The sequence below is a fragment of the Prionailurus bengalensis genome, chromosome B2, assembly GCF_016509475.1.
Source record: "Prionailurus bengalensis isolate Pbe53 chromosome B2, Fcat_Pben_1.1_paternal_pri, whole genome shotgun sequence".
NCBI classification, from domain to species: domain Eukaryota; kingdom Metazoa; phylum Chordata; class Mammalia; order Carnivora; family Felidae; genus Prionailurus; species Prionailurus bengalensis.
The window spans coordinates 67,480,842-67,504,304 of record NC_057349.1 but is presented as its reverse complement, the minus strand read 5'-3'; the positions used below and the strand labels follow the sequence as shown (position 1 = coordinate 67,504,304).

General features: G+C 40.5%; 1 protein-coding gene across 1 annotated transcript; it reads right to left on the bottom strand.

The window, feature by feature from the left end:
• Nucleotides 1-849: 849 nt before the first annotated feature.
• LOC122490484 lies at nucleotides 850-21,670 on the bottom strand. The gene is made up of 4 exons (XM_043593177.1): nucleotides 21,626-21,670; nucleotides 20,573-20,674; nucleotides 3,785-3,795; nucleotides 850-1,688 (listed from the first exon to the last, which is right to left on the bottom strand). Exons 1-4 carry the CDS (start codon nucleotides 21,668-21,670, stop codon nucleotides 1,094-1,096), a joined length of 753 nt encoding a protein of 250 aa, XP_043449112.1. The 3' UTR covers nucleotides 850-1,093.
• Between the last annotated feature and the right edge of the window lie 1,793 nt (nucleotides 21,671-23,463).

Here is a 23,463-nt window from a genome sequence, read left to right as displayed (position 1 = left end):
TTTTTGACACCCTGTTAAGTGCCCAAGATTCTGCTGGAAACTTTGACATTCTCCCCTCTGTCCCCTATGTTCCCTGTACTCCTCTTTATCAAGACTTTTATCCCTTTGAATTTGAGTTCAAATTTGAATTATAATTGATAAGACTGGAAACCAGTAGAGCATTGTAGTTAATCACACACATGAAAGAAGATCCAGCGTCAAGTCTTGGATTACCATGAATAGCTAACCTTGCTAGATGTGTATCCTCATCTGTATAAATACTTAATGCACATGGTTATTCTAATGCATGTAAAGCACAAAGAATGGTTTCTGGTACATACCAAGTGTGCAATGTTAGCTGCTTCTCTTGTTGGCTCTCTGAGAAAAGGAAATGTATCTTTTCATCTCATATCCATATCAACTTGACACAAAGCAGGGTCTATGAGCTGGTCAGGGCTGGTAGGGCAGGCTCACAATTTCACCCACATCCTAAGTGTAGCTGTCATTCAGCTCTCCTCAGTGTGTGGTTTTCTTTCTTGTAAGGTGACTCCTGAAGCTCCAGCCATTTTCTTTGTTTTCCGCAGGAAGAAAGATTGGTGAAAGAGAACATGCCAAATAAGTGAGCACTCTTTAAAGAGCTTTAGAAGCTCCAAAGACCTCAGCTTAGATGTCTTTGGCCAGAACTTTGTCCCATGTTCATGCCTGGATTCAAAGAGGCCAAGAAATGTCTTAGCTGGGCAGATGGCCAAGTAAAATTGGAGTTCTATATAGTAAGGAGAGGAGACCAGGTATTAAGTTAGCAACTAAGAGTCTTTCCCCAGGGTGTGGTTTTGGTGTGTGTGTGTGTGTGTGTGTGTGTGTGTGTGTTTCACAATGGTATGAATCTCGTTTATTTAGAACGTTATTTCTCACCTTTCTCAAATTGAACACTGCAAAAAATAAAAGCAGTGTTTTATTGGGTTGTCATTTACCCTGGGAGCAGTGTTGCTGCGTGTCCACGGCTATGACTCCTGTGCTCAGTAAACCTCAGCTCACACTAGCCAGATCTATCCCACCTCACTTTACAAAACAATCCTGAAAGTTTAATCAGACAAAGCTGTTGTACACATTTACATTAAGAAAAGATGTCAGGATGTAGGAAAGTCAGGTGTATCGTTCCCTTTAAAGTAAGGTTTGCTCCGCCTTTGGGGTATCTTTGCTTCCTGGAGGCAGAACAGCAGATGAACCCAAATGGGAATAAAATGATGCCCAGGAAGATGCCCAGGAAGGTGAAGAAGTCCTCCCAAACCCGACTCTGCAGACTGGGGAGGCCTCCAACGATAATGGAATGGGCAGGGTACCTGGTGACATTTCGACGGTGGATAGAAACGTAGACCCTGGGACGGCGGGTAGGTATCCTTGTGACCGGGTGGGTGTAGGGCGGCGGCGGGGGCGCGGCGGCGACGGTCCTGTGGCTGTGCAGGCGAAGTCCCCCGGGCGGGCCTCCAGGTGGTAGGCGGGCGGCTGCTCCTGCAACAGGGCCTTGCGGTCCGGTCCGAGGCTCCCGCCGGGACTCTGCTCGGAGTGGCGGGGACGCGCTTCTAGCTTGTTTTTTTAAAAGAACAAAGTCAACACTGTAGGAACCTTCCGTTCGTGGCTCTAATTTCTGATGTGACGCACATCGGTGCCTGTACTTAGGCTTCCATTGGCAAATATCTTTTCCCGTTTTGCTTACATTAGTTCACGTAGGTTTCGCAGCCAGGAGCCAACCAAAGCAGGGTTCCCTGACTTTCCCACCTATTGTGTCATCCAGTGGAACCACTGGAACCATCCAATGGTAAACTCTACCATTTACCCTGAACAGTAGAGGATTAATAAATGGTGGCCATTACTGGTGTCTTACAGCAGACAGGAATGTTTCAAAAAGATTTCCTTAGGGAACACAAATGCAAGTAGATGTGGAGAATACAAGAATGCTGCTGCTGCTATAGGCAGTTTGGTTTAGAGTTTGCAGACCCATTCCTGCTGTTTGAGAGTTTTGCACAAGTTCCCCAAAGCTGGCAATTCTCCAGGCATCTAACTTGGACTCCCCCTTCCTGGGTCCTGGATGCATCCACCCAGAGAGCAACATCTTGTAATCCGTTCATCAGGACTTGTATGCACTGAGACTAATAATTCAACTTAACAGATATTGAGTGCCTACTATGTGCCAGACACTGTCGTATGTACCTGGGAATCATGGATGAACTGAGTTTACATTATAGTGAGAGGTAGCAGGGAAGACAGTTAATAAAATATAAAAATAAATTGTATAATATGTTAGAAGGCAGTAAGTTCTATGGAAAATAAGACCAACAGGGAGAGCTGGCATGAGGTTGGGGTGATTGGTTGCAGCAGAAAATAAGGTGTGAGGATAGACTTCAATGGGAAGGTCATATTTAAATAGAGACTAGAAGGTGAAGGAGTTAGTCACTTAGATATATGAGGAAAAGGCATTATAGGAAGAGGGAACAGTCTAGAGCAAATGCCCTAAAGTGCCTGGCATGTTCAAGGAACAGGAAGGCAATAGCATTTATCACTAAGAGTGAAGGGGAAGTCAGAGAGGTAAGGAGAGACCACACTAAGAAGGGACTTATAGGCTGTTATAAGGACTTTGACTTTTACTCTGAGGGATGTGGGAAACCACTGCAGGTTTTGTTTTGTGTTTTTTTTTTTTAAGTTTATTTATTTGTTTGTTTGACGGGAGGGGACAAAGAGAGAGGAGAGAGAGATAATTCCAAGCAGGTTCCATGCTCAGCGTGGAGCCTGATCTGAGGACTCTAAGATCATGACCTGAGCCAAAATCAAGAGTCAGTTGCCCCACTGACTGAGCAACCCAGGTGCCCCTGTTTTGTTTTGTTTTTATAGAATACAGATGTACATGTATTGTAAAGGGGATTAGCTTGACTGTTGTGTTGAAGTAGGACCCAGGGGTAGAAGCAGACTGATCCATTAAGAAGCCCACTGTAATCACCCAGGAGGGAAATATTGGAGACAATGAGTAGGTGTTAGTCATACAGGTAATCAGAAGTGGTCAGATTATGGACAGAGGAGGAGGATCTTTATCAGACTGTGTCCTTCCTCATCCATCCATCCATCCATCTATCCATCAGCCATCCATCTCTCCATCCATCTATCCAGCCATCAATTGCTTATTGAAAGCCTACTTTGTTCTAGTCAGTGGAGACAGACAAGTAAATAAATTAATAAGCATGATAATTGTCTATAGTGGGAACTGCCATAAAGGAATCAACAGTGTGATGTCTTAGGAAAAATGATGGAGTGAAAGCTAGAAAGGCCTCAGAGGAAGTAGCATTTGAACTGACACACACACACACACACACACACACACACACACAAGGAGCCAGCTGTGTGATAAATGTCAGGAGAAAAGCATCCCAAGGAAAAGAAATTGCTTGGCATGGTTGAATTGCAAAAAGAGGACCAATGTTTTTGGAACATAGGAGATGGAGAAAGCAGCAATTGTGATCTCTTTCCAGAGACTAACACAACAAATGGCCATGTCCCTACATACAGTCCCTAGATTGGTCTTTTTTGGTTTCATAAAATGCAATACAATCTGATAGCCATACAACTAACTTAAGGAGAAGTTTAAACATAAACAAACACATGGACGTTTGATCCCAGCCAGTTGTTGTTACTATTATTAGCAAGAATTAGAAACTGAGGAAATAGTGAGAGATCAAACACACAGCAATTGCATTGGAACTAGACTTTAAATATAGATGTGTGTTATTCCAAAAACAATTCTTCATCTGCTACTTACCTTGGTACTTCCTACATGAGGAAAGAAGAAAGAAAAATACTTAGGAAAACTTACTGGTTTATCCCCCCCACAGACTTTATTGTCTTTGAACATTGTTCCATTACTGATTCAATATTATGTTATGTTTGATAGATCTGTGTCTTACAGACAGGCAATTTTTTATTCCCTTTCTTTTTTTTCTGATTTCCATGAATCTAGCCACGTATCTACTCCAATTGCCTACCTCTATTGAAATTATAGTTTCATAGCTGCTACTTATGTTTTGTTTAAAGCAACTTTTTCAAGTCAAGGATATTTTGCAGGATTCATCTCATTAATGCAGAAAACTAATAAAAGCACAAGACAGTTTCCAATTTTTTGTCCTAGTGTAATATACCAGTGAAAAAAGTGATTACATGTTTACAATTAGATTGCTTGGAAAATAGAGAGCTCTGTATTGAAATGGTAATTTCAAAGCATATATGGAGTATGTTACATGAGGAAGAAGAATTTATATTACATTTTTGTAGCCTTCATGCCCAAATATAATGTGTGTGTGTGTGTAAATAAATCTGGATTTGAGTATTGGCTTCCAATTATAAATGTGTCATTAATATATTATCAAAGATGGGCTCTTTCCTTGAATTCTGACACTATGTCAGATCTTTATCGACCTCTTATAGGAGGCCATCATCTTCCTTCTGGGGAGTTGCTAAAAATATTCTCTTGGCTGATGTTCTTGCTTGGCCTTGTTACATCTCTCCAGACCATTTTACCTCAATTAATGCACTTGAGCTAAAACTTTCATGGTATATACAACAGTAATTTTTCCACTTTGATTCTATCCTACTATCAGGATGACTTTTTTTAAAGGGTTCTTTCCAATTTAGCTGTAACACGTTTAGAAAAAAACAGGCCAGAAATGCCTGTCATAGATGAGAAACTAGGAGTCTCTTTTTGTTTAACTCTGTATTTATCAATAAAGATCTGGACAAAAAGCAGCTAACAAAATCCCTCCACAGGATTGAAAGATGTAAAAACAAACAAAACAAAACAAAATGATACATTTCTCAAGAAGCAACTTTATTTTATTTTTTTAAATTTTTTTTTTCAACGTTTATTTATTTTTGGGACAGAGAGAGACAGAGCATGAACGGGGGAGGGGCAGAGAGAGAGGGAGACACAGAATCGGAAACAGGCTCTAGGCTCTGAGCCATCAGCCCAGAGCCTGACGTGGGACTCGAACTCCCAGACCGCGAGATCGTGACCTGGCTGAAGTCGGACGCTTAACCGACTGCGCCACCCAGGCGCCCCTCAAGAAGCAATTTTATTTTTTTATTTTTATTTTTTTTAATTTTTTTTTCAACATTTATTTATTTTTGGGACAGAGAGAGACAGAGCATGAACGGGGGAGGGGCAGAGAGAGAGGGAGACACAGAATCGGAAACAGGCTCCAGGCTCTGAGCCATCAGCCCAGAGCCCGATGCGGGGCTCGAACTCACGGACCGCAAGATCGTGACCTGGCTGAAGTCGGACGCTTAACCGACTGCGCCACCCAGGCGCCCCAAGAAGCAATTTTAAATATCAGTTCATTTCTCAAGTCTTAAAAGATACCCTAGCCTCATTTCTCAAAATGGCAGCAGCCTAGCATAAATAACACATCTGTGATCATTGTTTTCCAAATCAAGCTTTTTAACTGGTAGAATTGTTTTTATTATAGATGATTTTAAACATGATGAGAAAGAAAAAAATGGATATGTATAGAACACTTAATAAGTACAATGTATTATATTACCATTTCAGAAACTATTTATTTATTTTTTTAATTTTTTTTTCAACGTTTATTTATTTTTGGGACAGAGAGAGACAGAGCATGAACGGGGAAGGGGCAGAGAGAGAGGGAGACACAGAATCGGAAACAGGCTCCAGGCTCTGAGCCATCAGCCCAGAGCCTGACGCGGGGCTTGAACTCATGGACCGCGAGATCGTGACCTGGCTGAAGTCGGACGCCTAACCGACTGCACCACCCAGGCGCCCCCAGAAACACTTTATTTTTCTTAATTTTTTTTTTTTTTGATAAAGAGAGAGGGAGAGAAAATCTTAAGCAGACTCCACACTCAGCATGGAACCTGATGTGGGGCTCTATCCCATGAGCCTGGGCTCATGACCTGAGCTGAAATCAAGAATCAGATACCCAACCAACTAAGGCACCCAGGTGCCCCAGAAACATTTTCTTGATATGAAACCAATTCATGTATACTAAGTACAAAAAAGAATAAGGAAGAATGCTTCTGTTAATGTTCTAATCTTTGTTCTATGTATAAATAACTGGAGGACAGGTGTGCTTTTAGGACTCTGTCTCTTGTCTCAGCTTTATCCTTTCAGAATCCATTCTTCACTATGGCAGAAACATGTCTTCTGTTAACACGTACTTTCCAGCCTCACCGCCTGCAGTTAGTCTGTTCAGGATGTAATAGCAAAATACCAGACTGGGTGGCTTAAACAACAGAAATTAGTTTCTCACAATTCTGGAGGGTAGGAGTCAAGGTGCTGACCAAGTCAGCTTCTGGTAAGAGCTCTCTTCATGGCTTGCAGATGGTTCCCTTCTTGCTGCATCCTCACATGATCTTTCCTCTGTGGTGTGGAGAGAGCTTCGGTGTAGTTTCCTTTTATAAGGACATTAATCCTACTGGATCATGATCTCATCTAATTTTAGTTACCTCCATAAGGACCCTCTCTTCAAATAGTCATGTTGAAGGTTAGGGCTTAAACATATGAATATTGAGAAACACACCTGAAAGAAAATGAGAGTTATTTCTGGTTCCATGTTCAAAAATTTCAGGAAAGGGCTCTGACTAGTCCAGCATTCATCAAGTGAATCTGAAAAGTATCATAATTGACCCTATTTGTTTTAGGGCTCACTCCTTGCCAATCAATAGCTTACGTTTAAGGAAATAATACTCTGAAGAGGTTCTCATGGATTAAACATGTAGTATTCAAAAAATATAGAATTATAGATTTGATACTGTATGCACCTGGTGTGTGCAATCAAGGGTGCGTAGGAGGTAAGCATACTTAAAAGTATATGGTTCTTTTTCTCAAGAGTCACTGAGAGATGAAAAATATCTCGATATGAGATCAGTAAGTTAATTCTAGAAGTGTAGAATATTCTGCTCAAAGTTTTAGTGGCAGGAAAAGAGAAATTCTGAAATGTATGGGATCTGAAATTTATGATATTTTGGTATCCAAGGATCCATTGCAGGATTTCTTGATTTTTTTTTTTTTTAGGAGGTAAACCTGAGGGCAGAGGGAGATATGACTGGGGACCTTCAGAAGGTTTCAGCAGTAGCATTGAAGATGGACCGGAGTGGAGATAGAATGGCTAATAAGGAGGATATTATTGTAGACTAAGCAAGATTTAAAAATATCGAGGGAAGGGATGTCTGGGTGACTCAGTCGGTTAAGCATCCAACTCTTGGTTTTGGCTCAGGTCATGATCTCACGGTTCGTGAGATTGAGCCCCACATCAGGCTTTGCACCGACAGTGAGGAGACTGCTTAGGATTCTTTCTCTCCCTCTCTCTCTGCCCTTCCCCCTGCTCATACTCTCTCTCTCAAAATAAATAAACATTGAAAAAATAAAAATATTGAGGAAAGTGAATTGTCATGGGTGTCATTGGGGTGAGAGTAAGTTAAAGGTGGCAGGAGGTGTTAGTAAGGATATTAATAATAACCTAAAGTCTTACGAGTCACGTTTTGTGAGAGAAGCAGAATAAGCACCATGAAGAGAGCAGAAGTAATAGAAGAATGGGTGAATTTGTGAAGAGGGCCAGCGACATTATTCTTAGATTTCTACCTTCAATAATCACAGGTAAAAAGAAAGATGATGGTGGAGATAATCTAAGACCAGAAATTATAATTTATAGTTACAGCATGTTCCTTCAAAAATGACACCCAATGTCTATGCACTCCAATTTTAAAATATGGGAATAGTAGACCAGAAGAGAGCTGCTCAGGACACATGAAGTGGCTAGTGCTGGGTTGTGCTAGTTATGCTGACCAATTAACCTGGTCACCCAGCTTGGGAGCCCGTGGAGGCCACATTTACATTAGTGTCCAAATGACCAAAATTCCCACCTGTCCACATAGAAGCACTGCTGTACTTCAAGGTGTCCTAGTTCATTTCTGTGTCATCAGGCCCTCACAGATGACCAGGAATATGATTTTCCATATTCCTCCCTTTTGCCCTTCTTGTCAGACTACTTCACCAATACCATGAAAATTCAACTCAGCTAGGCACTGCTCTGCCTAAGGTTCTGTCTTCTGTTCCCAAACCTACCCTTCCCTGTTGTCCCAGGGCAGAACTGGTTTGCATGGGAAACGGGTAGCACTTTTCCTTCATGTGTTCATTCGACAAACATTGAAATGCCTACTATGAACCCAGTAAGGTTCTAGTCCCTGGAGTGTATATCTATGGAACAAAATTCCTGCTATCAGTGAGTTATATTCTGAGCCACACTTCCTCAGTGAGGCCTGGAGGCAGCAATTCTGGTGCAAGACTTGCACCAAGTGTTGCAAAGTTTCTGGTGAAGATGACTGCTCCAGCTTTGGGCTCCTGTTAGTGCCTCTCCAATAAAACCTTCACGTGCCACAAAAAGAAATAACCATTTTCAGGCACACAATGTCCCAACCCATACATATTTAGAAAGAAAATGTCAACATTTTTGTTTTGTTGATGGAACAGAAAGTATTCAAAGCTGGAATTCCATCTGCTTCATTGACAACCTTTCACATGATTCTAGAGCTTCAGCTTTGTCCTTGAACAGTCACTTGGCCTATCATGGGGGTCTTTCCAGGGCAAGTAACAGCCTGCCCCCAAAGAGTGCCTAAGCCATCACTTCCTCCAAAACAGAAAACAGCTCCACTCTTGACATGACAGCATTTTTGTCTTTTGATACATGCATCAAGATTTCAATGCTCTTGGGACCATATTTCAGTTCCCAGACTCAAACTCAGGGAACTGTGACCTTCCTCTTCCCCTGAGCAGTCTCCACGAGGAGGCTTCTCTCATTGCAGCTTGGGAACAGGAGTTGGCCCTTCCATGAAGGCAGTGGAAGAGCTCTCCTTTTCCTTTTTATGTCCTTTTTTGAAGGTGCTTTGCTTCTCCCAGTGCACCCTGTGATAAAAATGCCAGGACCCATAGTAGGTGACACTTCTATGGTAGAACACAGTTTTCCTGGAAGGGAAGAACAAAAGAAATGAAGGCTTCGCTTACAATGGCTCAACTTAAAAGTGATGTTCACAAATCGATTCAGATTCTATAACCACTTGTTGATGCGATGTTTCCATTTCCCTCCCTATACCCCCTTGGGAGGAATTGAGAGGCACTGCAAAGGGGCCATGGCACCACTAGGAGGCAGTGTTGGATAGGGAGAAAAAGGAAAACTTCACATTCTTCCTCCTATCACTGTAGACTGAAATAACATTTCAGTAAACCTCAATTTACACTACGAGGCTCTTGTCCGTCAGAAGTCTACTTCTTATCTGTACTCCGATGGCACTGCCTACATGTACTTCCATGTAACAGCAAGCATGTCTTACATCCATTATTTTCTCCATTCAATTGCAAGTTCCTTGGAGATGACTGTCTTATGCTTCCTTAATCTATTATAGAATATTTTTTGAATAGGTGAATATTTTATGAGCACCTCCTGAATACATGCCAGGTTCTTAACAGTTGAAAAAGGTTTTATAAAAATAAAATGTTGAAGTTTTGATGTAGAGTAGAAAGTATTAAATAAGGAAGACATAATGAACCCAACATGGGCTATTTAACAAGTCACATAGCCATAGTTATTTCTTTGTGGAGTTTTGCCACCTACTTTAGGTCATTTGATCCTCCTAATAACCCTGGGAGCTGAGCTGGTGGCTCCAGATGTCTATGAGAAGCCACAGCCCTCAGGGATTGACTCAGTCTGGTTTCTGGATGGGGAGGCCAGACTGAAGAACACCCCCACTCCTTTCTTCAGACTGTGTTAATTCCTTGTGTTCCTGAGCATTTGTGCATAAAGGAGGTTCCCAGAAGGAAGACACAGTATTTCTGGCTAGTGAGGGCAGGAGGGATAAGTTGATGAATCAGTAGAGATATGAAAAAAAAATTAATAGAGATCTGAACATGTTGGTCTTGAACTGTGTGGAGTGGCTCAAAGGATTAGATGCATAATAAGGGCTACAAGTGGAGTAAGAGAGTATGTAGACAGCCTCAGCCAGCTTGGAATGGAGGAAGTCCTTCTGGAAGGCAGAAGGATGAAGTCAGGACAGGCAGGAGTTAGAGGATAAAAAGGTATAAGGAGGGAAGGGTGTCCCAGCTGCCCATATAACCCCTATACAGTTGGCCAATAGTGCTTAACCTTGGGAGTTTGCCCATTTAGATGCTACGAAAGACTTTAATAAATTTCTGTTGAACACCTGGCTTAAGGAAAGACAATTCATAATGACCACATAGCTCAGTGTGTGCAACATGCTTTATCTATCATAATATTGAAGCATCATCTGTAATGTCCAAACCAATTTATGGTGCCTTTCCCTGAGCGGTTAAGAAATGTTAGGCATTATTATTATTATTTTATTATTATTATTTATAGGGTTATTCATTGTTATTATTGTTACATCATAACACAGAGGCTTATTCTGACCAATTATTTCATTTAGTTTGAGAGACAGAAACACTGAAACCAATAGAGTCCAACACTTTTATTTATTTATTTATTTATTATCTATTTGTTTATTTAATTTTAATTCCAGTGTTGTTAACGTACAGTCTTATATTCATTTTAGGTGTACCATATAGTGATCCAGTAATTCTATACATTACTCAGTGTTCATCATGACAAGCGTGCCCCTTAATCCCTTTCACCTATTTCACCCATTCTCCCATCCACCTTGCCTCTGGTAAGCATCATTTTGTTTTCTATAGTTAAGAGTTTATTTCTTGGCTTGTCTTTTTTCCTCTTTTGTTTGTTTTGTTTCTTAAATTCCACATATGAGTGAAATCATATGGTATTTGTCTTTCTCTGACCGATTTATTTCACTTAGCCTCTAGCTCCATCCATGTTGAGAGCGCACCCTTTTGACCTCTGGTGGACTTGGTTGGCTCCTGGGGTAACTACACTTTACCTTTTAGCCCGAAATTCAAGCATAGCTGGCATAAGACTGTCCACAGAAATCAAAGGGTGATGCAACATTTCTAGACTTGTTTCAATGGTGAGGACCTTCACATCTGAACAACAGCACTTTGGCTATATTTGCTAGCTCTTTGAACTTACAGGTCCCATCTTCTTAAGCCAAATTTAACACACATTTCCTTCTTATTTTAAGAATTAAAAAAATCTGGGGACAGGAGTAACATCCATGTACTTTAAAAACTTTAATTTGAAATTTTTCATACATAAAGAAAATGGGAAGAAAGAGTATACTCAACACTTTTATACCCAATTGTTGTCTTACCACATACACTTCATCTATGTATTTTTTCACCAAACCATTTTAAATTGTAGACTACATGAAGTTTCACTCCAAAATATGTCAGCATATAATCCTATATCACATGGTGCCATTATCACTCCTAATTATTTCCTAATATACTGGCTATCTTCAATTGCCTCAAGTGACCCCAAAATGTTTTTATATGTTTTTTCAAGTCAGGCTGTTACCAAAGACCATATCCTGTATCTGTTTGTTATGTCCTAATATAATAACACTGTTATTAAGCTAAAACAATGTTCCTCCTCCCCATTTTTCTTTTGTCAATCCGGTCATTTTTTTAATCAAATATTCTTAACACCCATAAACTTAAACTTCAGTGTAACTACAATGCTTGGGGTTGGAACTGGGGAGCACCCTTTGACAGGGTGGTTAGGAACCTTCTATGAGACACGAATTTCCTTTGTTTTCAGTTTTAATCTTGATGTGAGTTTTATGCTGTCAAAAAAAAAATAGGATCATGACATTTCACAGTTTAACTGCCTATATTTATCTCTTTACTTTATACCATGTTTCTGAGGTTTCCATACCCATTTTTTCTTTTGACATTGATTCTCCCAAAATCCTCCAAATATGCTTCTTATTCAGAGTTTGACATCTATTAGGTGGAATGTCAGGAAATCAAAGGGCATCTCACCAGGGCTCCATGCTCAGGTTATGACAAATCAGGATTCTACACCGTGTTTTAAAGTTGGCCTATTAAAGTTATTTTGCAATACGGTTTTTGTAAATAAGAATGCTTTTGGCAATGTTCCTAATTTTAAGCAACTGTTCATAGTGTTTTTCTTTTTTTTTTACTACCGAACAAGGTCAAAAAGTAGTGAACCAGTAGTTCAAGATTGGTGGATAAAATCAACCTTTTTGGCAGAGTTTATAACTCTCCGTGAACAGTTCCCTACAACACTTTAACGAATGCAGTTTCTCAAAACAAATATTTATAACCTAAAGGTTACAAGCAGAAGTCCTAAAAACTAGTAAGATCATTTTTTGAAGATTATAGGAAAACTCTTTCCTCCTCATAGTCAGTTACACAGAAACTCAAATTTGTGATGACAAAATAGAGAGTAACTGTAAGTTTTACTTATATTTTATGGTAACTGACAAGTATATATGCTCAGTTCTATTTTATCCAAACAAAGCCAGTTGTAAATCTTGTGGTTTGCATTCTTAAATGTGCTCACCAAAACAGCTTCCTAACACATCCCTCAATGTTTCCTGCTTAAAACAAAACAAAACAAACAAATGAACAAACAAGGTAACTTTAATATAAATTAAGACTGAACCAAAGATATTTGGGGTCTTGAGGAATTTATTTCCACATAATGGACTCTATGTCCTAGATTGAGCAGCACGGAATTTCTTTCCTTTCCTTTTACCAACATGCGTAAATTATATAAGGTTCTTTTCTTCCCAAAATGGTTAAGCTGCCACTGGAAATTTCATTTAATATGTCTTGGTGAAATTGTTTTTGAAGAATACTCATTACTTCAGGCTCTCACTCGAATTTTTTATTCAAGGAAAAGTTGGTCAGCTTGACTGATACTGAGTGGAGAGGCATTCAAGGGAGAAAGCTAAGATTCCAGATGCTCATCTTTTCTGCTCAGGTGGGCAAAGCTATATACAAGCAGTCCACCTTCGGAGGGTTAGGAGGACAGGCAGCCATTTCCTTCCACACTGCCCCGACTGCTTTTTGTTTCTGTGTTTATATCCATTGACTGCTGGTAGGCTTGGGCCTCGCTGGCATAGGAGAGCTTTCCCCACTGCTAGTTGGCTGTCTCTGCATTTTCCTTCTTTGGAAACCAAAAAGCATGAGAGGAAATAAGGACTAAAATTTAACTTGAAACACTGGTTATGAAAGTCTTTGTCTTAGCTATGGATAACCAGAAATCCTGGTTCCTTTTCACAAAGACCTCACTCTCTAAACAGTCCATCCTGCAAAGGGAGGTGTGTGAAATGAAAGTGGGAACTGTCCACAAGGATAGTGATGAGAGATGAGGGCCTAGAGGTGCAGATGGCTATGGAAAGCAGGTTCTGTGGACTCACAGGTAAACTGAGGGTGGTCCAGCTGAATAGATGATGGGAGGGCCAATCTTGAAGGGGTGTGTGGTGGTATTTAAAATATGCCCACCAATTCTTTCAGACTTCTCCTTTCAAGACCACCTCTTGAATCTGGGGGGTCTTGTGGCTGCCTTGACAAATAAATGTGGCCAAAGCGATACTGTGTGACTTCCAAAGCTAGGTTAGAAAAGTCTATGCAGCTTCTGATCATTCCTCTTGGTACACTTGCATATGGAGCCTCCCCTGCTGTGCAAAATGTCCCCCTAAGGTCACCATGTGGGGAGGTCTCCCAGAGAGAAACATGGAGACACGACCAAGGAGCCCCAGCTGTTCTACTCATAGCTGTTTGAGTGACTTCAGCCCAAGTGCCAGCTACGTGTGAAAGCTTCAGGGTGACCCTTGCCCCTGCTGCCTGACTGCAGCTGCAGAGAGCCAAGTAAGGACTGCTTAGCTGAGTCCACTCAGCCCAAGATCAGTCAGCAAAAGAAATTAATACTATTTTTAAGCCATGTTTTCAGCACTAGATAATTGAAACAATGCACTAAAACAGAATAATGCTGACAAACTCAAGTTCTCGCAAAGATTCAGGTGAAGTGCAAATAAATTCCACTCCTGCTGAAGTGGATGTTGCTTTTGTAAGAAAATTAGTTAGGAAGCACTTCTCTCTGGCATATGACCATCTCTGTTGTGTATTTGTGTGAAAAGCAAGGGAGTAAATTCCACTTCTCTATACCAGGGATGCCTTAGGGGAGGTTGGGACTACAGGGGAGGAAAAATAATTTCCTTCCACCCTTCTGAGTTCTTGGCTGAGACCCCTGTAACAAACAACATAGAAAGATAGACAAGTGTTGATTAGTATGTATACCTCATGTATACATGGAAAATAACTAGGGGAACATGAGTAACTCCCTGAGATGGCTTAAGATTCAGACTGAAACACCATTTTAATCAGCAAAGAGGAGGAATGTAGGCCTCTTAGGGGAAAGTAAATCATTTTTAGGAAAGACAAATGGACATTTAGAAGAATAGATGGGAGGTATGGTAGTTTGTGACAAAGTCTGTCTGGGTGTGGTGTCCAATTTTACCAATTTTTCATGGTTGTTGAAACTCCTAAGGAGGAAATTTAAAACAATTGAGTTCCTTTTGGACCATGTGTCTTTAGACTGAAAAGGGAGTTCAGAGAAAGCCTCTCCCTGCATTTGCTATTTTTCAAGTGCTTATAACTCAAAACAATCAATGTACCAAAGTAGCAGATTTGGGGTGACACGTCCCGGACTTCTACAGTCGTATTTTGAGGTAGCATATTCTGGGCAAAGCTTTCTTCCTTGATAAAAAGAGATTCAGGAGGATAAAGGCTTCCCTTCCAAGGTCTGAGCACACTTGTGAAAGGAGGTGATGACTGGTGTCAACCTGGCAACCAGCAGAGGACAGAAACCAACTTCTGATACCTCAGAGGGGAGACGACAAGCCCTGAGTTCCACCTTCGTTTTGGTACTGAACTCACCAAACTGGAACTGCTAGCTACTGGGCTTCATGTTAGATAAGAATTGTCCTTCACAGTTAAGGCTGTTAAGAAGGTATCCTATTATTTGTAGTTCAAAACATGACATATATTTGCCATGATGTGGCTTCCAAGGAATGAGTGATTTAAAAAAATTTTTTTTTTTTAATGCTTATTTATTTTTGAGAGAGAAAGAGTGTGAGCAAGGGAGGGGCAGAGAGAGGGAGACAGAGAATCCGAAGCAGGCTCCAGGCTCTGAGCCTTCAGCACAGAGCCCAATGTGGGGATCAAACTCATGAACAGTGAGATCATGACCTGAGGTGAAGTCAGACACTTAACCGACTGAGCCACCCAGACGCCCCGTGAATGAGTGATTTTTTTTTAAAAAGTTCTAAATTTTAAATCCTTTAGTGTATCTTCCAAGAAGCTTCCTGGTTTCAAAAGTCACAAAGGTAAGCTGAACAGAGGACTCACACTTAGTAAAAAAAGGGACTATTTTGCTGTGTTTTTTTTTTTTTTTTTTTTAATCCTTCTCAGGATACTAATCCTACCTTAGCAAGTAGAAGTAAATTAAGAAATGAATCTGTGTTTGTTCCTTCAGTTTCTGCAAATGTCCTTGTGTACAGAATGATTTGGAATCCCAAAGTAAAATATGAAATGCCATGTAAGATAGACACATTTTAGGATTTTGTAATTGAAGGCTGTCAAGGGTTGAAATAAGGTCCTTTCCTGTCTGATTTTAACATTTTAGGATGGCCAGATGTTACGGGCTGAATTACATCTTCCCCAAATGCATATGTTGAAACCCTCCTAGTATCTCCGAATGTGACCTTATTTTGGAAGTAGTGCCTTCAAGAGGTATTAAGTTAAAGTGGGATCATTAGGCTGGGCCCTAATTCAATACGCCTGGTGTCCTTATAAGAGGAGGAGATCATTTTGAGGGAGGCAAACCACAAGAGACTTAAATACAGAGAACAAACTGAGGGTTGCTGGCCGGGTGTTGGGTGGGGGGGGGGGATGGGCTAAACGGGTGATGGGCATTAAGCAGGGCACTTGTTGGGATGAGCACAGGGTGTTATGTGTAAGTGATGAATCACTAAATTCTACTCCTGAAATCATTATTACACTATATGTTAACTAACTTGGATTTAAATTTAAAAAAAAAAAAATAAGAGATTAGGAGGCAGAGGGAGAAGCCACACCCTGTACTTCTGAGAACAGAAACACCCAGGGAGAAGGCAGCTGTCTGCAGCCAAGGAGAAAGGCCTTAGGGGAAATCAAGCCTGTCGATACTTTGATCTTGGACTTCCAGCCTCTAGGACAATGAAAAAATAAATTTCTGTTATTTAAACCTCCCAGCCTGTGGTATTTTGTTATGGAAGCCCTAGCAAACGAATGCAGCAGATCTGTGCCATTTGACTTATGGTGACATAGGGTACAGTTTTTTGTTCCTTCCTTTCATTGCTCATAAAGAAAGGGGTGAAAAAACCGCAAATTAAGAGACGTTTGCAAGTAAGTTAAAATACAAAGTTATACCCAGTGCCACTTCTTTGGGAAGGACATACAATTTTTATTAACAGGTAACCAGTTTCATCCTACCTGCACCGTATGTTGAATAAATGGGTACAGAATGGTTTAAAGGTGGCATTAAATGACCAGGCTGCCAAATTTGCTCACAGGTCTCAATCTAACCTCAGAAAGAATGAGGGACTTGGAGCCACTTCTTGTGATGATGAGGTGTTTGTGAATTAGAAGACAGGGGATAAAAATTTGACTTCTTGATTTTAGACTGTGGATAGCTATGAGACGAAGATGTTAGAAACATTGTTCATAATTTGGACTTAGTGGATAAGGAAACACTTGAAAGATTTTATTTTTGATCAGAGTTCCCAAGAGATGAATTAGTCTCCTAAAGAGTATGATCCAAGATCTGTTGGATTGACTCTTTTTCATAAAGTTGTTTGGAAGCAAATTTGTTTCCTTTGTATAATAATTCATGTGATTCGTCTTTTGGGCTAATTATAAATTCAGTTCTCAAAACAGTTTGTCCTTAAGTAAACTGCAATGTTGTTTTCTACTTAATTTTCTAAAACAAGAAAATCTAATGGAAATGTCCTCTCTCGTATTTATTTATTATTACACTGCAGTTAACGAAAATATGTAATTATTACTCTTTTTCCCCCATGTCATTTTGATGCTATGGAAATTACCCAGGATGCTTTCTAATAAAATAAAAATAATAGGTCAACAATCTTATCTGAGTTTTCTCAGGTCTGTCTTGCAAAATTAGCCATCAGGAAATATCTTATCTATCAAAATATAACATTAGTATATATGACAAAATGGTATTTCTTGGACTGTGGTTCACAGCAAAAGATACACAGAAAGCTGAAAATTTTTAGTATTTTCTTGCCAAGTTTTCAGTGACGTTCTTAGAAATAAGAGCCTGAATTATAAAAAGAAAGCAATATGCAAATTTGACAAAGACTATCAATGGCTATGAAACAAAAACTGGAAAAGGCAACTGTAATTTTTGTTCAATTTTGTTACCAAGAATATAGTTAGCTCATTAGAAAATGTGCCTGTTTATAATAAGCTAATAATCAATAATTAAAAATAAGCATAGGGGCGCCTGGGTGGCGCAGTCGGTTAAGCGTCCGACTTCAGCCAGGTCACGATCTCACGGTCCGTGAGTTCGAGCCCCGCGTCGGGCTCTGGGCTGATGGCTCGGAGCCTGGAGCCTGTTTCCGATTCTGCGTCTCCCTCTCTCTCTGCCCCTCCCCCGTTCATGCTCTGTCTCTCTCTGTCCCCAAAATAAATAAACGTTAAATATTAAAAAAAAAAAAATAAGCATATATATGTGGAACCTCTTATTTGGGAGGTTTTGGTACTATCATCTACAGAACAGAAATTCTGATCTTCACAAATGAGGAAAAAATTCACATAAAAAGTTGCAGTTAATAGAGGTAGAAACAACTAGGCATATTTGACAAGCCACCAGTCATGGAAACTTTAAGTCCTAAAGAGATGGAATTGAATTCAATAAAAAGTATTTTTAAATGGAGACACAATTCTGCAAAAGACTTTTTTTTCTCATTTTATAAATACATTATTAAGTGCTATTTGCTTTTGTATAGCACTAATCTACCAAATTCATCGCCCTATTTTTAGTGAGGCACCAAGACTGTAAATGAGCACCCTTACTTGGGTAAGGGGTGGGAGACGGTGGCAGAGATTAGACTGGACTATCTCTTTTGTAACTATAAGATTCTTTGGCTTCATGACACAGAGACAATCACCATAACAGCCAGTATTTATCTAGCACTTGCTCTACGTTAGGCACTGTCCTTAGTGCTTTGTAAAGGAACCTGTGAGGCTCCAGGGTCATGAATGGAATGAATACAGGATGAAAAAACAAACAGCTCCAAATCAAAGGAAAATTTTGGCAATGAAGTTCTAGAGTTTGTATTTTAACAAAAGACTGCATTATCTCTATGGTCCCGGTATTCTGAGGGATAAGGGAAATCTCCTCTTTGATTCAGAGATTGCTGCTTATCCTACACTACCCATTCTTCCTTTTCTAGCAGCTGGCACGTGACTGCTTGGAATAAAGACTGTGTTCTTTCCTACCTTCCAGTTAGGTGAGGCCATGCAACTAAGTTTTGGCCAGGAGAACAGAAATAGAAGTATTGTGGGATAACATGCAGGAACCTGCTTTATGAGACTAGGTATATGCTTTAGGGATCATCAGATTGTACTGTTTTCGTTGCGTCTTTGGGAAGGGACTTTTGTACTATGAAGTTAATACATCAGGTAAACGATTTTGTATGTCTCACAATGATACAGCACAACAACTAGCCATATTTTTGTGTGCTTACCTTTTTTTTAAAGATGAAAATGTGGGGTGCCTGGGTACCCCAGCTGGTTAAGTGACCAACTCTTGGTTTTGGCTCAGGTTCATGGGTTTGAGCCCCACATCGGGCTCTGCACTGACAGCACACAGCCAGCTTGGGATTCTCTCTCTTTCTCCCTCTCTCTCTCTCTCTCTCCGCTCTTTCCCACTTCTGTCTCTCACTCTCTCTCTCTCAAAAATAAATAAATAAACATTAAAAAAAATAAAGGTGAAAATGTAGGGAGAAGAAAGTTGAAGCCAAACTATTATATTAGTGAATTGAAGTAGATAGGGCATACAGGAGGAAAGTAGTAAATATTAGAAATGGAACAGATCAATAAAGTCTGTGTTGATTCTTGAGCCATTGAAGAATTAATAGGCCACTATGCTAAAGCAAGGAGTGCTCGTTCTTAACATGTAGCAGTCTTGTTTATCTTATGAACTTGGTTTTCTGGATTCTCAAGATCATCTACCATTTCCTGGGGAAATAACAGTTCACATTTTAATATGTCTCACTGCCATGGAATTTACTTTCTGACAAGTCTAATTTTTCTCCTATTCATTCATTGCCTTATTCCTTTTGGCAATTTTCAAGACTAGAGCTGATCCATGAGAACTTTATCTCTCTCTCTTTCCCTCTATTTTTGTACTTTATACTTCCTTAGTTAAGGATGTCCTTCTGTTATCTGGCTCACTAACCCCTACGGCAGCTTGACTCAAACTCAAGCATCATCTCTCTTTAGGGAGTCCATCATTTCTAGAAACCTGGTCTAGGTACCCCATGGTGTGCTCCAGCCCTGCTGTGTGTATCTCTACTAATGCACGTATCACTCAATGTTGTGGTTTTGTTTGCTCCTGTCTCTTCTCCACTGGACTATAAGTTCCTTAAAGTCACAGACTGTCTTTCATCTCTATATTCTTAGATCCCAGCAAAGTGCCTGTCTTATAGCAAATATGCAATAAGTTCTTCCTTAAACATTTTTTTCTCACATCTGAGATTCAAAATATCTCAAACATATTTTTCTTTAATAAACTTTTTAGGGCTGCCTTAGTGGCTCAGTTGGTTGGGCGGCCGACTTTGGCTCAGGTCATGATCTCACGGTCCGTGAGTTCGAGGCCCACGTGGGGCTCTGTGCTGACAGCTCAGGGCCTGGAGCCTGTTTCAGATTCTGTGTCTCCCTCTCTCTCTGACCCTCCCCCATTCATGCTCTGTCTCTCTCTGTCTCAAAAATGAATAAATGTTAAAAAAAATTTATAAACTTTTAAAAAGATTTTTAAATGTTTTTTTATTTATATTTGAGAGAGAGAGAGAACCAGCAGGGGAAGGACAGAGAGAGGCGGGACAGAAAATCTGAAGTGGGCTATTTATGCACTGACAGCAGCAAGCCCAACGCAGGGCTCGAACTCACAAACTTGAGAGATCGTGCCCTGAGCCAAAGTCTGATGCTCAACTGAGCCACCCAGGCACCCGTCATGTACTTTTAAAGTTAAATTTACTGAGGAGTAATTCACATGCAATACAATTAACATTTTAAAATTGTACAGATCAATGAACTTTGCCAAATGTATACAGTCTTGTAAGCACACCACGATTATGATGTGGAACGTTGCCATCACCCTTGAAAGTTCTGTTTGCTCCTCTGCAGTCATTCCCTTACCCCATGTCCAGTCATCGGAAACCACTGCTCTGATTTTTGTCTCCACAGTTTTGTTAGTGCTATGCTGCCAGTACAAATGGACTCTTATGCATCGTGTGCAGGCATACCTCATTTTATTACACTTTGATGTATTCTCCTTCACAAATAATGTATTTTTACAGATCGAAGGTCCGTGGCAGTTCGGCATCTAACAAGTCTATCAGCATCGCTTTTCCATGGCATTTGTTCACTTCCTGACCCTGGGTCACATTTTGGTAATTCCTGCAATATTTCAAACTTTATCATTATTATTATATTTGTTACGTGGTCAAAGATCTTTGGTATTACTATCGTATTTGTTTTGGGGTGCCACAAATTGTGCCTGTATAAGACAGTGAGCCTACTTGACAAATTGTGTGTTCTCACTGCTCCACTGACCCCCTGTCTCTACCTCTCTGTGGGCCTCCTGTTCCCTGAGACACAATATTGAAATTAGGCCACTTAATAACCATACAAGGGCCTTGAAGTTTTCAAATGAAGAGTCATTTGATGTGGCAATTTTCACTCTTGCCTTATTTTAAGAAATTGCCCCAGCTGCCCCCACCTTCAGGAAGCACCATCTTGGTCAGTCAGTGGCCACCAACACTGAGGCAAGACTTTCTATCAGTGAAAGGATTAGGACTCGCTGAAAGCTCAGATGATCGTTAACATTTTTTAGCAACAGAGGATTTTTGAATTAGGGCATGTACATTGTTTTTTTATATATAATGCCATTGCACACTTATTAGACTACAGTGTAGCGTAAAGGTAATTTTTATGCTTGTTGGAAAACCAAAAAATTCATTTGACTCACTTTATTATGATATTCACTTTATTGTGGTCATTTGGAACCAAACCCACAATATCTCCAAGATTTGTTTACACTCCTTTGAGTTTGACTCTTTTCACTGGATATGATGTGTTTGAGATCTGCCCATGTTGCATACATCAGCAGATTATTCCTTTTCATGTCTAAGCAGTGCCCATCTTATGCACGATCTAAATAAGTTTATCCACTTGGTGGAAGTTATGGTTGTTTCCAGTTTTTAACTCTTGGGGAGAATGCTGCTAAAACGATTCACATGTAGATCTTTATGTGGACACAGATTTTCATTTCTCTTGGGAAAGTACGTATGATTGAGATTTCTGGGCTGTATGGTAAGCGTGTGTTTAATCTTATAATAAAATACTAACCATTTGCAAAGCAATGGTGCCAATATATACTGCTACCAGCAGCATACGTGGTTTTCAGTTCATCAGTGCTTTTACAACGAATATAATAAGTACGCTAGATTTCTAGTTTTATAGTTGTCACATATTGCTAAGTTACTTAAAAAATATGTAAAAGTAAATGGATAGAGGTGCTCAGATCTGGGGTTTTTTTTGGTTGCCAGAGTAGAAAGATATTGAATAAGGCCCATTCCTCCCAAATAATTCCTCCACTGTTTTAGTTAGCGATACTTGAAATTCCTTCCTTGCAGTGTCATTGTCCCCCCAATACTTTGTTAGAACTCGAAGTCCTCAGGAAGCTGATCTGATAGGATCACTTCATCTAAATTTGTCAGGACCAGTTTCCAAACCCTGGCTCTGAGTGGGGTGGGAGAGCCATGCCGAGTATGAAGAATCTGAGTCTAGGGATGAGCGAAGGCAGGGAAGAGCAGAGTTCCGAGATGAGGGAGCCACACAGCAAATGGCCAACAACCAGGCTGACAGGAGACCGGAGCAAGACATCCATTTTATTTCTCTGCCAGCTATGGCAGCAGATTGGGGTTTGAGGACCAGCCGAGCCGCTTTCTAGTCACGTGGCTTTAAGCAAATCCTGTAACCTTTGATTTAAACACCAGATTTTTTTTTTCTCTTCCATCTGAGATGCTGCGGAAATACGAGTAACTCCATCTGCCTCAAGTGCTTGTTGTGGGCATTGCATTGAGATATACTGGTAAGTGCAAATATATACTTCATCAATGTCTTTTAAGTGGCCAATTTTAAAAACTGCTTTCCCCCCTGAATTCTCTTCTGTTGAACCTTCTTTTGACTTTCATTCTATAACTACCACATCAATGGTCCCCTCTCTCTGATTCATTTAACCTCTTTTCCTGCCCCTTTAGAGCATCCCACATGCTCTACAGTAGTAGTCGGTGGTACATTCATAAATTTCTTCGCACTAAGTCCATCTCAGACCCAGAGAACAAAATTGTGAGTTTAAAAAAAATTTTTTTCATGTTTCTTTATTTTTTTTTTTTTTATTTTTTTTTTTTCAACGTTTATTCATTTTTGGGACAGAGAGAGACAGAGCATGAACGGGGGAGGGGCAGAGAGAGAGGGAGACACAGAATCGGAAACAGGCTCCAGGCCCTGAGCCATCAGCCCAGAGCCTGACGCGGGGCTCGAACTCACGGACCGCGAGATCATGACCTGGCTGAAATCGGACGCTTAACCGACTGCGCCACCCAGGCGCCCCTCTTTATTTTTAAGAGAGAGAGAGAGAGAGAGAAAGAGAGACAGAGCACGAGCTGGGGAGGGGCAGAGAGAGAGGGAGACACAGAATCCGAAGCAGGCTTCAGGCTCTGAGCTGTCAGCACAGAGCCCTATGGAGGGCTCGAACCCACGAACCATGAGATCATGACCAGAGCTGAAGTCGGATGCTTAACTGGCTGAGCCACCCAGGCGCCCCCAAAATCGTGAGGTTTTAAAGGATTTTTTAAATGTTTATTTATTTTTGAGTGTGAGAGAGAGACAGAGGACAAGGGGGGAGGCGTAGAGAGAGAGAGAGAGGAAGACACAGAATCCGAAGCAGGCTCGAGGCTCTAAGCTGTTAGCACAGAGCCCGAGTCAGGGCTCGAACCACAAACCGTGAGATCATAACCTGAGCTGAAGTCTGATGCTTAACCAACTAAGCCATTCAGGCACCCCTAAAATTGTGAGGTTATAGATGTGACTGAGATGTGCCTTTCAGTTTCAACTAGTGTGACATGACAAAGAATACTCAAATTACATCAAATTGATCTGAGATGCTAGGAGCCTTCTTAATA

What these genes read in the sequence shown, in the direction of transcription:
- LOC122490484 (XM_043593177.1), bottom strand. Translation starts at nt 21,670, where the DNA reads ATGCTGCTGGTAGCAGTATATATTGGCACCATTGCTTTGCAAATG. An exon ending in GCACCATTGCTTTGCAAATG is followed by an intron (nt 20,675 to 21,625) that starts GTTAGTATTTTA and finishes GAAATATTGCAG; the next exon opens with GAATTACCAAAATGTGACCC.